The sequence below is a fragment of the Cnephaeus nilssonii genome (assembly GCF_951640355.1).
Source record: "Cnephaeus nilssonii genome assembly, chromosome: X".
In the NCBI taxonomy this organism is placed as follows: domain Eukaryota; kingdom Metazoa; phylum Chordata; class Mammalia; order Chiroptera; family Vespertilionidae; genus Cnephaeus; species Cnephaeus nilssonii.
Window position 1 is genome coordinate 121,366,675 of NC_137071.1, and position 13,270 is coordinate 121,379,944.

At 54.0% G+C, this 13,270-nt stretch overlaps 1 protein-coding gene and 1 pseudogene across 2 annotated transcripts; one reads left to right on the top strand and one right to left on the bottom strand.

Moving 5' to 3' along the window:
• Nucleotides 1–321: 321 nt before the first annotated feature.
• Nucleotides 322–624, bottom strand: LOC307095959 (non-histone chromosomal protein HMG-14-like; annotated as a pseudogene). Its single transcript has one exon. The product of its transcript is annotated as a non-histone chromosomal protein HMG-14-like (transcript).
• Nucleotides 625–11,528: 10,904 nt separating this feature from the next.
• Nucleotides 11,529–13,157, top strand: AVPR2 (arginine vasopressin receptor 2; the record flags this gene model as incomplete). Its single annotated transcript, XM_079765793.1, has 3 exons — nucleotides 11,529–11,553; nucleotides 11,896–12,798; nucleotides 12,952–13,157. 3 exons carry the CDS (start codon nucleotides 11,529–11,531, stop codon nucleotides 13,155–13,157), a joined length of 1,134 nt encoding a protein of 377 aa, XP_079621919.1.
• Between the last annotated feature and the right edge of the window lie 113 nt (nucleotides 13,158–13,270).

Below are 13,270 nucleotides of genomic sequence, written 5' to 3' on the forward strand. Positions count from 1 at the left end.
TTGCATTTACAGCCGCAACCAGTTTGGCTCAGTGGATAGAGCATTGGCCTGCGGACTGAAGGGTCCCAGGTTTGATTCCTGTCAAGGGCATGTACCTTGGTTGTGGGCACATCCCCAGAAGGGGGTGTGTGTGCAGGAGGCAGCTGGTCAATGTTTCTCTCTCATCGATGTTTCTACCTCTCTCTCCCTTCCTCTCTGTAAAAAATCAATAAAATATATATTTTTTTAAAAACTTGCATTTATAAAATAGTTGATAAAATTATTCCTCTGGATTGTCCAAGAAGGGAGAGAGGGACCACTGGTGAGACAAGGCATATGACATTAATCAGACGTGGCTGCTTTTTCTCCTGCTTCATCTGAGGCTGGCCTCTCCTCGTTTTCAGTTTCTCCGTTTTTCGCACGTAGATCTTCTTTAGGTTCCTGCTCAGCCACGTCGGCCTGCTTTCCCTTCTCCCCTTTTCCCTTTCCTTTGCACTTTTTTGTCTGCAGACTTATCCTTTCCTGCCGCCTTTTGGGGTTTCGTTTCCACTCTTGCAGGAGCAGGTTTGGCTGACAAGCTGGCCACCTCCTCTTGGGCTCCTCCTTGGCCGCCCCCTCCGCAGAGCTGACCTCCCTCTTGGGCATCGTGAACCTGGGCTGCCTGGCTGCTGCCGTATCTCCCACTGCCCAAGCTCCATTGATTAATTCTTATATGGGGAAAACTTAGCATTATACTTTACTCAACTGTATACACTGAGTGGCCAGATTATTATGATCTCTGAACACATAATAATCTGGCCACTCAGTGTGTGTATGTATGTATATATATTAGAGGCCCGGTGCATGAATTCGTGCATGGGTGGGGTCCGGCCAGCCTGGCCAGGGGAAGGGGACATGGGCGGTTGGCCAGCCCGCCAGCTGGTCAAACTCCTGGTCGAGGGGACAATTTGCATATTAGCCTTTTATTATATAGGATATACACTGAGTGGCCATATTATTATGCATTCAGAGATCATAATAATCTAGACACTCAGTGTATATTGTTCCATTTTTTGGTATCTGACTTTCCATAGGGTTGACGTAATTTTTTGCACACTGTTCAAAGGGAACCAGCAGATTACATCAGCACTGTAAAGTCAATTCCTTTGAAGGTGGTACCTGGAGATGGAAAACTTTTGCTATAAAGCTAAATGCCTTCCTAAATCAGACCTTTTTGTCAAGTAGCTTGACTCAGAATATAGGTAAATATGAAACACAGCAAAAGAAGTCTGGCCCGGCCGGCGTGGCTCAGTGGTTGAGCGTGGACCTATGAACCAGGAGGTCACGGTTCGATTCCTGGTCAGGGCACATGCCCGGGTTGTGGGCTCAATCCCCAGTGTGAGGCGTGCATGAGGCAGCCGATCAATGATTCTATCTCATCATTGATGTTTCTGTCTCTCTATCCCTCTCCCTTTCTCTCTGAAATCAATCCTACCTAATAAAATAGCAATATGCAAATTGACTGCACCTTCACTATGCCCACCAGCCAATCAGGACAAATATGCAAACTAACCCAACCAAGATGGCAGTTAATTTGCATATCAAGACAGCGTAGAAAGAAGCCAAGCCTGCAGAAGAGAGAGAAGCTGCGGAGAAGCAAGCAAGCGGGTAGTGGAGAAGGAAGGGAAGCAGGCGGGGCCGGGAAGAGTGCAGCAGGAAGCCCTATTGCAGTAATCTTCCTGCAACAGGCTACTAGTAATAATATATTTTTAAAAAATATTGCTGAGAGAAATGAAAGAAGCTTACATAAATGGAGACAAATAGCCTATTCATGGGTTGAAAGACTCATTATGGTTAAGATGTCAATTTTCCCCACACTTATCTATAGAGTTAATGTAATGGTAATTAAAATCCAGGTCTTTTTTTGTAGAAACTGACAGGCTGATTTTAAAATCTACATGGAAATGCAAATTACCTAGACTAACCAAAATGATTTGGAGAAAGAACAAAGTTGAAGAATTTATACGATCTGGGTTCAAGACTTACTATAAACCTAGAGTGATCAAGATAGGTATTGGTATAAGGATAAAACAGACAGTGGAACAGAATTGAGAGGCCAGAAATAGACCCACACACAGTTTGTGGCACAGGTACTAAGGTAATTCAGTGAGGAAAGGACAGTCTTTTGAACAAATGGTGCTGGAACAACTGGTTATTTGCATGCAAAGGAAGGAACCCAACCCTAGCCAGTTTGGCTCAGTGGATAGAGCATCAGCCTGCGGACTGAAGGGTCTCGGGTTCCATTCCGGTCAGGGGCACATGCCTGGGTTGCAGGCTCAATCCGCAGTAGGGGGCCTGCAGGAGGCAGCCAATCAATGATTTTCATCATTGATGATTCTCTCTCTCTCTCTCTCCCTCTCCCTTCTGTCTGAAATCAATAAAAACGCATTTTTAAAAAAAAATTTAAAAAGAAGGAACCCAGACCTTTACCTCATACCATGCACAACATTTAACTCAAAATGAATCCCAGACCTAAATATAAGAGCCTGAAATATAAACCATCTGGAAGAAATCATGGGAGAATATCTGTGACATGGGATTAGGCAAAGACTTTTTAGATAGGACACAAATATACAAACTATGAAAAAAACCCAGATAAAATTAGACTTCATCAAAATTTAAAATGTTTCCTTTTTAAAAGACACTTTTAGTAAAATCAAAAGGCAAGCCACAGACTGGGAGAAAATATTTGCAAAACATATCTGTTAAAGGATTTGTAACCAAAGTATGTCAAAAGGGAACAAACTCTTACAACTCAATAACTGAGAAAACTTGAACAAATTGACAAAAGATTTGACTAGATACTTTACCAACGAATATATACAAATGGCAAATAAGTGTATGAAAAGATTCTCACCATCATCAGTCATAAGGAAAATGCAAAATAGCCTGACTGGTTTGGCTCAGTGGATAGAGCGTCAGCCTGAGGACTGGGGGGTCCTGGGTTTGATTCCGGTCAAGGGCATGTACCTTGGTTGCGGGCACATCCCCACCGGGGGATGTGCAGGAGGCAGCTAATCGATGTTTCTCTCTCATCGATGTTTCTAACTCTATCCTTCTCCCTTCCTCTCTGTAAAAAATCAATAAAATATATATTTTTTTAAAAAGAAAGAAAATGCGCCCGGCTGGTGTGGCTCAGTGGTTGAGCATCGACCTAGGAACCAGGAGGTCAGGGTTCGATTCCCGGTCAAGGGCACATGCCCGGGTTGCGGGCTCGTTCCCCAGTAGGGGGCGTGCAGGAGGCAGCTGATCCATGATTCTCTCTCATCATCATGGAGATGCTGTTTCTCTCTCTCCATCTCCCTCTCCCTTCTTGTCTGAAATCAATTAAAAAAAAAAAAAAAGAAAGAAAGAAAATTCAAAATAAAACCCCAATAAAAATACCACTAAAATGGTTAAGGTTACAGAGGCTGAAAGCAAAATAACAGACTGGCATGGTAAGTGCAGAGCAAATGAAACTGTCATGTCATATGATGAGTGTGGAAAACAATTCTATTTTTGGAGAGAGGAGAGAGAGAGAGAGAGAGAGAGAGAGAGAGAGAGATTTATCAATTGGCTGCCTCCCACATGTGCTCCAACCAGGGGACCCACAACTTGGGTATGTGCCCTGACCAGGAATCGAACCCACTACTTTTTGGTGCATGGGACTACACTTCAACCAACTGAGCCACACTGGCCAGGGCCAATTTGCCAGTTTCTTATATATATTTTAATTGATTTCAAAGAAGAAAGGAGAGAGAGATAGAAACATCCATGGTGAGGGAGAATCATTAATCAGCTGCCCCTTGCACGCCCCCAACTGGGGATCAAGCCCACAACCCGGGCATGTGCCCTTGATCTGAATCAAACCTGGGACCCTTCAGTCCACAGGCCGACGCTCTATCCACTGAGCCAAACCGGCCAGGGCCAATTTGCCAGTTTCTTATCAACTGAAACATACACCTATCATATGACCCAGCAGCCCCACTTCTAAGGATTCCTCTGGGGAAATGAAAACATGTGTCTACAAAGGCCTGTACTCAAGAGTTCAGAGCAGCCTTCTTCATAACAGCCCCACACTGGAAGCAACCCACATGTCTGCCCATCAGCTGGTACTGGGCTAAATGAGCTGCGGTTCATGCACACAATGGAACCCTACTTAGCACTACTAGTAAGAGGAACCAACTTCTGACACACAACAGAGAGGCACTCTGCTGAGTGAAAGAAGCCAGACATGAAATACTACATGCTCTATGGTTCTACTTCTATAAAATTCGAGAGAAGACAAATCTGTAGTGCTAGAAACATCTGGTTGCTAGGCTCCAGGTTGGAGAAAGAGATTGGCAAAGGGCCATGAGGGAACTTTCTGGAATGATGCAAACGTCCTATGTCATGATTATGGTGGTGGTTACACGACTGTATCCATGTGGCAAATCTCATCAAATAATTTGTGAATTTCATTTTATGCCAATCTTACCTCAATGAAGCTGATTTTTAAAAAAAATATATTTTTATTGATTTTTTACAGAGAGGAAGGGAGAGGGATAGAGAGTTAGAAACATCGATGAGAGAGAAACATCGACCAGCTGCCTCCTGCACACCCCCCACTGGGGATGTGCCTGCAACCAATGTACATGCCCTTGACTGGAATCGAACCTGGGACCTTTCAGTCCGCAGGCCGACGCTCTATCCACTGAGCCAAACCGGTTTCGGCGAAGCTGATTTTTAAGCCATTCAAGCCCGGCTGGCATGGCTCAGTGGTTGAGGGTTGACCTAGGACAGTGGTCGGCAAACTCATTAGTCAACAGAGCCAAATATCAACAGTACAACGATTGAAATTTCTTTGGAGAGCCAAATTTTTTAAACTTAAACTTCTTCTAACGCCACTTCTTCAAAATAGACTCGCCCAGGCCGTGGTATTTTGTGGAAGAGCCACACTCAAGGGGCCAAAGAGCCGCATGTGGCTCGCGAGCCGCAGTTTGCCGACCACGGACCTATGTGAACCAGGAGGTCACGGTTCGATTCCCAGTCAGGTTACATGCGCGGGTTGCAGGCTGGGTCCTCAGTGGGGGGGCGTGCAGGAGGCAGCCGATGGATGATTCTCTTTCATCATTGATGTTTCTGTCTCTCTCTCCCTTTCCCTTCTTCTCTGAAATCAATTAAAATATTTTTTTAAGTCATTCAGGACAAGGAGAGAAATCATTGGCTGAGCCACAGCAGTCAGAAGAGTGGAAGCATTGGGCACCGATGAAGCAGCTCTAGATGCAGCCGTATGGAAGGCAGGCAGCGGAGGGGGAAGGCTGTGCGGTGGTGGCGACGGTGGACGAGAGCTGGAGGTTCATTTCTGAGTCACACAGAGGTAATTACTCAGAGAGCCCCTGGAAGGAGCTGAAACCGGTTGGTTCTGCCCTGGGCAGGCGAAATGAGGAGCAGCTGCTGCTTTTTGTTACAAGCCTCAGCCTCGAACAATCTGCTACTTTAAGCCACATGCCTGTATAACTCTGACCAAAAAGAGACATCTTTTGCCCAGCCAGGGGTTGAGCATTGACCTATGAACCAGGAGGTCACGGTTTGATTCCCAGACACGGCACATGCCCGGGTTATGGGCTCAATCCCCAGTGTGGAGCGTGCAGGAGGCAGCTGATCAATGATTCTCTCTCATCATTGATGTTTCTATCGCTCTCTCCCTCTCCCTCTCTTTCTGAAATCATATATTTTTAAAAAGAGAGAGATAGACGCCTCCTACAGGGCTGCCTCCCCCTCAGATGGGGACCTCATGGCCATCTGGGGACGCAGCCCTCAACTGCTCACCTGCCTTCTACACCCCAGTTCCTCAGCCCAGGAGAGGGGAGCCCCAGAGCCTCCTGGGACCCTGCCTTTCCCAGCCTGCAGGGCTCCTAACCCACCAGGTATCACTCTCCTCCTTCTGCAGCTTTGCAAACAGGCTCTATTTAACTTGACTTTGGACCTCAGATGAATGGTCACCCTGTCTTCCTGTTGTCATTGGCCCAATGCATGACCCAGTGAACACTTGCATGCACATGTACACTCGCTCCCCTCTTCTCTCCCGTCCTTTGACTCCATCCTTTGACTCAAAGCTCTTTCTCCCCATCCGGGCCTCTCCCAGGCATGTGAATGACATAAGGCTCTCCTCTCTATGCTCCTCAGGCATCATTTCAGTTGGTGTGAGCGCATTCATTCCTCCCACTGCCACGCAGGTCCGCCATCTGCAATGCGCACCCAGTTGGGAGAGATGTCCAGGAGGGGCGCGTCCTCCTTCTCTGGGTCTCTCAACAGCGTTGCTGTGTCTTTCCTTCCCTTGGGGCACCTGTCTCTCCTCCCAGCCTTGTGAACCCAAGCTCTCCTGGTGTGTTCTTATAATATATTCTTATTAATTTCAGCGAGGAAGGAGAGGGAGAGAGAGATAGAAACTTCAATGATGAGAATCATTGATTAGCTGCCTCCTGCACGCCTCACGCTGGGGATCAAGCTCGCAACCCAGGCATGTGCCCTGACCAGGAATCGAACCGTGACCTCCTGATTCATAGGTCGATGCTCATCCCACTGAGCCACGCTGGCCTGGCGCTCTCCTGGTTTTCCACCACTCCTTCTCTGTGTCCTTGGCTGGCTCCTCTTACTCTTTCATCCCAAATGTCTTTCAAGAGTCTATCCAGGGCCCAAGAAATGCCTTTCCTCTCCATCCCCACTGCCTGGTGACGTTAATCATGTCCCACCATTTCTCTCCTGGGGCTTCTCCGGGCCTCTCCACCCCCACTCCTCTCAGCACAGGACCCTGTGTTCCTCATGGCAGGGCCCAGGCCCTCTCACCTCCACACCAAGTAAAGGGCCAGCAGACCTTGCTGTTTGTTGAGCAAAAGGTTCTGATTAACAGCCTGGCTGTCCTGGCTCAGTGGTTGAGCGTCGACCTATGAACCAGGAGGTCATGGTTCGATTCCTTGTCAGGGCACATGCCCGGGTTGTGGGCTCGATCCCCAGTGGGGGGGGGGGGTGCAGGAGGCAGCCGATCAATGATTCTCTCTCATTATTGGTGTTTCTATCTCTCTCTCTCCCTTCCTCTCTGAAATCAATCAAAATGTAAACAAATAAAAGGTTCTGGTTACAGAGAGCCAGTGAGAAAGCAGGGCAGGCAGATCTGGGGTCCTGCCAGCTCTGACCTCCTGCCCTGGCGGCTGGCACCCGGGACAGCCAGTGTTCCCTGCTTCCCGGGGTCTCCTGGCTTCTTCTGCTCAGACAGGAGGAGAGTGCAGACAGAACCCCACACTTCGACCGCACACAGCATGCTTTCTGCCAATGGAATCTTAGCGGGAGGTGGTGGAAAGCAGGGCAGAGGGGCTGCCCTGGGGGTAGGGGGATGGGGAGGATGTCCACTCAGTCCTGCCCCAGGCCCTAGGCCCGCTGAGGGTAACTGGCCAGCCCATGGCCAAGGCCTTCTCCAGCCTTCCAGAACGAATTTCCCAGTGCTCCCCAGGGTGAGCATGGGCCGGTCAGGCCACCCCCTCAAACACTTCTCAGGGATCCTGCCTTCTCTCTCCTCTCCAGGGCCCCCACTCACCTGCCTGTCTCCAGGTATGTGCCCTGCTCTCAGTACGTGCTGCCCAGGGGGCCGGGGCTTCTGGGCGGCCCAGTGCCATCTCTGCTGACGCGCGTGGCCCTGACAGTGAATAATCCAGTCAGCCTTTCTTCCCATGAACTGCTGCCAAGCTCCATCTTTCTTGTCCCCTGTGGGTGGCAGGGGCAGCGGCCTCTCCCCTCTGACTGGCTCCTTGCTGTAGGCAATGGGACTCAGCCGGGCTGGCCTCTCCCTGGCACGGCGCCCATGCAGTGCCAGCACGTGCACCCACGGGCTCCTGAGCCTCCAGGGCTCTCAGCTGAAGAGCCAGACTCCCTCGGACACACCCTCCTGCCTTGGTGGTTCTCAGATCCTCGGAGGCCCCCAGGACTGTTCTGGCTGACCAAGGGGAGTTCCATGAGCAGCTTCCCTTTAGGTCCTGGCCTCGGTTGTGGACACAAACCCCTCCCCTTGCTCCTTGGAGCTCAGAGAAAGCGACAGGAAGGGGGCCTTCCCCGAGACTTTTCCCTGGGCTCAACAACAGGAAACAAGGAGTGCGCAGAGCAGGGATGGTCACGGGCCTGGCCTCATGGCTCGGGGCCCCGCCCTGCGTCAGCTCTCCACTGGGATCCAGCCCTGCGAATCCAAGAATCCAAGCGGAGAAACCCATAAGGAAGCGATTGCCCGGGAAGGCGGGCACCCCTTCCTGACCAGTCCCAGGAGCTTCTCTCGCCAGCCTCTAAGCACTGCCCTACTGCAGTGAAAGCAGGCGCTTCCGGGGGCGCATCACCTGCGGGTCAGGACATTGCCCATCCTACCACTGTGTGTCCACCTCTTCTTTTTTTAAAAAAAATATATTTTTATTGATTTCAGAGAGAGAGAGATCAATGATGAGAGAGAATCATGGATCGGCTGCCTCCTGCACGCCCCACACCGGGGATGGAACCCGCAACCCGGGCATGTGCCCTGGCAGGGAATCGAACCGTGACCTCCTGGTTCACAGGTGGATGCTCAACCACGGAGCCACACCAGCTGGGCCACCTCTTCTTTTTTTTTTTATTGGGGTTTTTTCCTTTTGTTGTTGTTGTTTTTTGTTTTCTTTTTTACAGAGAGGAAGGGAGAGGGAGAGAGTCAGAAACATCGATGAGAGAGAAGCATTGATCAGCTGCCTCCTGCACACCCCCCACTGGGGATGTGCCCACAACCAAAGTACATGCCCTTGACCGGAATGGAACCTGGGACCCTTGAATCCGCAGGCCAATGCTCTATCCACTGAGCCAAACTGGTCAGGGCCTCTTTTTTTTTTTTTTAAGGGAGAGGGAGAAAGAGCTAGAAGCATCAATGATGAGACAGAATCATTGAACAGCTGCCTCCTGCACATCCCATACTAGGGATCGGGCCACAACCCGGACATGTGCCCTGACCGGGACTGGAATCATTACCTCCTGGTTCATAGGTCGACGCTCAACCACTGAGCCACACCAGCTGGGCCACCACAAGTCCACCTTCGGTCATTAGATTCCCAGTGTACAGAGGGGGAAGCTGAGGCGCAGGGAGCTGGGCATAGCCTGGGCAAGGTCACACAGCTGGAGATGGCAAAACAGGGACATACGATCCTCTGCAGGTGCCTCAGTTTCCGGGGTGGACAGGGAGGTCCCATCTAGCCTGCGAGGCTGGGAGAGTCTTGGGGACCAAGACCACAGAGGCCACTGCAGGCTGGTACATATGTAATGCCAGGAGGTAGGGTGCGTGTGTGCTGTGTGCATGTGTGTGCACTGAGTGGTGTGTGTGTGTGTGTGTGTGTGCTGTATGCTATGTGTGCGGTGTGTAGGGGGTGTGGTACATGTATAAGACACCTGCCCCCTAGCCCAAACCGGTTTGGCTCAGTGGATAGAGCGTCGGCCTGCAGACTCAAAGGTCCCGGGTTCGATTCCGGTCAAGGGCATGTACCTTGGTTGCGGGCACATCCCCAGTAGGGGGTGTGCAGGAGGCAGCTGATCGATATTTCTCTCTCATCGATGTTTCTGGCTCTCTTCCTCTCTGTCAAAAAATCAATAAAATATATTTAAAAAAAAAAGACACCTGCCCCCACCTCCCCTGCTGCCCAGTCAGAGGCTGGGAGGAGCTGGGGTACAGCCAGTCTCTCTAGGTAGGAGAGGAGGCCTTGGCCTTGGTTATACTTGAGCCGGGTTGGCGAGGGGCTTGTTTTGGTCTCTGCAGGTCAACAGAGAAGACGGATAAACAGGAAAAAAGAGGCGAACTCAGGCCAGAGCCTGGCCCTTGGCTGTGCGCAGGCTACCGCCTTGGGCTGGGCTGGGCCAGCCTGGGCTGAGCCAGGGCAGAGGAGGGGTGGGATGGGGGCGCCTGGGATGGGGGAGAACGCTGGGCTAGAGGTTGAGGGAGTCCTAGAGCCTGAGGAGGGAAGAGGAGGCAGGGGAGGCCCAGCCCCGAAGCCCCTGGCAGGGAAGCGCCTCTCAGGCCCTCCACACAGGACACAGGAACCCAGACGTGTGTCTGTCTGTGATGTCAAGTGTGTATGCCTTTGTGGGCCTATGGCTGTTTCATATAAGTGAGGGTGTGTGCGTGAGGGGGAGGGGAGCTGGAATATACACTAGCGTAGGAGCTCAGAAGCCCCCTCCTCCTGGGACAGGTAGTTTCAGGTGGGGGGAGGAGCAGGACAGGGGTGTCCCTGGCTCCCATTGGGCCTTGGGGAGGAAACTGGATCTCACAGGGCACATTAAGACCTTGATCCCACCCCACCTCCTCCCTTCCTGTCCTTCATCTGTGGCTGGCCCTAATTGAGGAGGAGGAGGGGCTTCGTGGGCCTGGGAGGGGCCGGCCCTCTGTGTTCGTGGGGATTCCTTGAGCTCGCACCCTTTCCTCACACCGACCCAAAGACCGAAGGACCCTGGCTTGGGAAAGAGGCGTCAAGCTTACAGAAAAGCTGGATGATCCTGAGCACTGGTCTCAGTTTCCCCATGTATAGGATGGAGACGCTGAACTAAGTGATCTCCCAGAGCCCTGCCAGACCCAGCATTCTAGTAAGCTGGGCCCCATGGGGGGGGGGGGGCGGGCGGGGGCAGCAGGGGCCCAGTGGGAGGCGGGTAGCCGGCCTGGCGGTCACAGCTGAGCCACACTGGGGACCAGTCTCAGGAATGGAATCCTGGGGACAGACCTGGGAGGGGCTGGGGGCAGGAAGGGAAGCAGTCCTTCCCGGTGCTACAGGCAGGAGGCCAGGGAAGGCGGAGGGGGAGGAGAGGAGGAAGTCCCGTCCCCCCCTCCCTGGGGCAGGTCACTCCCAGACGCTGGGCTGGGGCGGGGCGGGCGATGGAGAGCAGATCTGAGCTCCTGGGACACCTTCGAGCCCACTGCTGCCCAGCTTCCCAGGAACCCTCCCAGGACCCCGGGAGCCCAGCCAGGTAAGGGGCTGCCAGGGTCCCCGAGGGCACGCAGGCCCTTCCCACCCAGTCCCCAGCTCTCCCGCCGCGCTCTGAGTCTCTGCTAGGGCAGGGGGTTCTATATGTTTGCCTCCGGTCTGTGGACTGCCTAGGTGGCTCCTAGGCTCCGTTTGTCCATCTGTCTCATTGTCCCTCTTTCTGTCTTCCCCTGCCCAGTCCTAGTAGGAGCTCAGCAGGGCCCCAAGGTCCATGCCTGGCTCGGTGGGGCCAGAGCTCACCAACCTTGATCCAGCTAAGGGTGTCCCCCCAGCTCCTGATCGCTAGAAAACACACACACACACACACACACACACACACACACACACACACACACCAGCGCCCAACCGCTGGAAAACACACATGTGCATACACACAGTTGCACGCACAGGCTGGTACCCCCACCCCACCCCATCCCCACACACAGACACGATGCCACCCTAAGGGCCTGGGCAGTGGGGCCGGCCCTTTGGGTGGGAGGTTGAGCTCGCCACCCTGTCTCCTCCAGGCGCTCAGGACACCCCACCATGCTCACGGCTCCCACCATCTCTGGTAAGGTTCCAGCCCCCGGGCCTCTCCCCTCCCCGGACTGGGCAGAGCCAAGTGGGCTTGGCTGCAGTGGGGTTGGAGGAAGCCTAGAAGCCCCTGTTTCAGGGACCTCTTTCACCCTTCTCTCCAGGGCGGCCCCTGGGGGCGGGGGCTGCCCCTCCCTCCCTAGCATGTGAGGTGAGGGATGAGCGCCCTGCGGGTGGGGCATCAGAAGACCCAGGCCCCTGGCTCCGCTTGTCCAGTGGAAGGAACCTCCTTTGGTTCTCTGATCCCCCTGCAGAGCACACTCCCTAACTTAGCCCTCTCCCCCCCCCCGCCCCCCATCCCATCCCCGCCCTTGCCCAGCTGTGCCTCGACCCCTCTCTCAGCCTCTCCCACCCGGCAACAGCAGCAAGGAGGAGCGTGCGGACACCCGGGACCAGCTGCTAGCCCAGGCGGAGCTGGCCCTGCTCTCCATAGTCTTTGTGGCTGTGGCCCTGAGCAATAGCCTGGTGCTGGGGGCCCTGGCGCGGCGGGGCCGGCGCGGCCGCTGGGCACCTATGCACGTTTTCATCGGCCACTTGTGCCTGGCTGACCTGGTCGTGGCGCTGTTCCAAGTGCTGCCCCAGCTGGCCTGGGATGCCACCGACCGCTTCCAAGGGCCTGATGCCCTGTGCCGGGCCGTCAAGTACCTGCAGATGGTGGGCATGTATGCCTCCTCCTACATGATCCTGGCCATGACTTTGGACCGCCACCGCGCCATTTGCCGCCCCATGCTGGCATACCGCCACGGAGGGGGCGCTCACTGGAACCGGCCGGTGCTGCTGGCCTGGGCCTTCTCGCTACTTTTCAGCCTGCCCCAGCTCTTCATCTTTGCCCGGCGTGACGTGGAAGGCAGCAGCGGGGTCTTCGACTGCTGGGCCCTCTTTATCGAGCCCTGGGGCCTCCGTGCCTACGTCACCTGGATCGCCTTAATGGTGTTTGTGGCACCTGCTCTGGGCATCGCCGCCTGTCAGGTGCTCATCTTCCGGGAGATTCATGCCAGCCTGGTGCCAGGGCCAGCAGAGAGGGCCAGGGGGCGCCGAGGAGGGCGCCGGACAGCTAGTTCCGGCCGGACAGCTAGTTCCGGCGAGGGAGCCCCCGTGTCGGCAGCCATGGCCAAGACCGTGAGGATGACGCTGGTGATTGTCATCGTCTATGTGCTGTGCTGGGCGCCCTTCTTCCTTGTGCAGCTGTGGGCGGCGTGGGACCCGGAGGCACCGAAGGAAGGTGGGTGTGGCTGTGGTAACATATGCACCTCTACCTGCACGTCCCCCCACCCCCCCACATCCAGCCGTGGGCTCACCAGCCCCTAGTAGGCACATGGGGTCGCACCCCTGCCTGGGTGCCCTCAGCCCCAATCCTTCTCCTCCCCCCACACAGGGCCCCCCTTCGTGCTGCTAATGCTGCTGGGCAGCCTCAACAGCTGTACCAACCCCTGGATCTATGCCTCCTTCAGCAGCAGCGTCTCCTCGGAGCTGCGCAGGCTGTTCTGCTGCGCTCGGAGGCGCGCCCCGCCCAGCCTGGGGCCCCAAGAGGAATCCTGCGCCACTGCCAGCTCCTTCCTGGCCAAGGACACTTCCTCCTGAGAAGCCAGGGGGCGCCTTCCTCCCAGAGGCCCCGGGGTTCACCGGGGAGAGGAGGGCGCGCTGGGAATTGGCTCTGGATTGTGAGGGGCCCAGGAGGTCAGCTCCTTGGCACG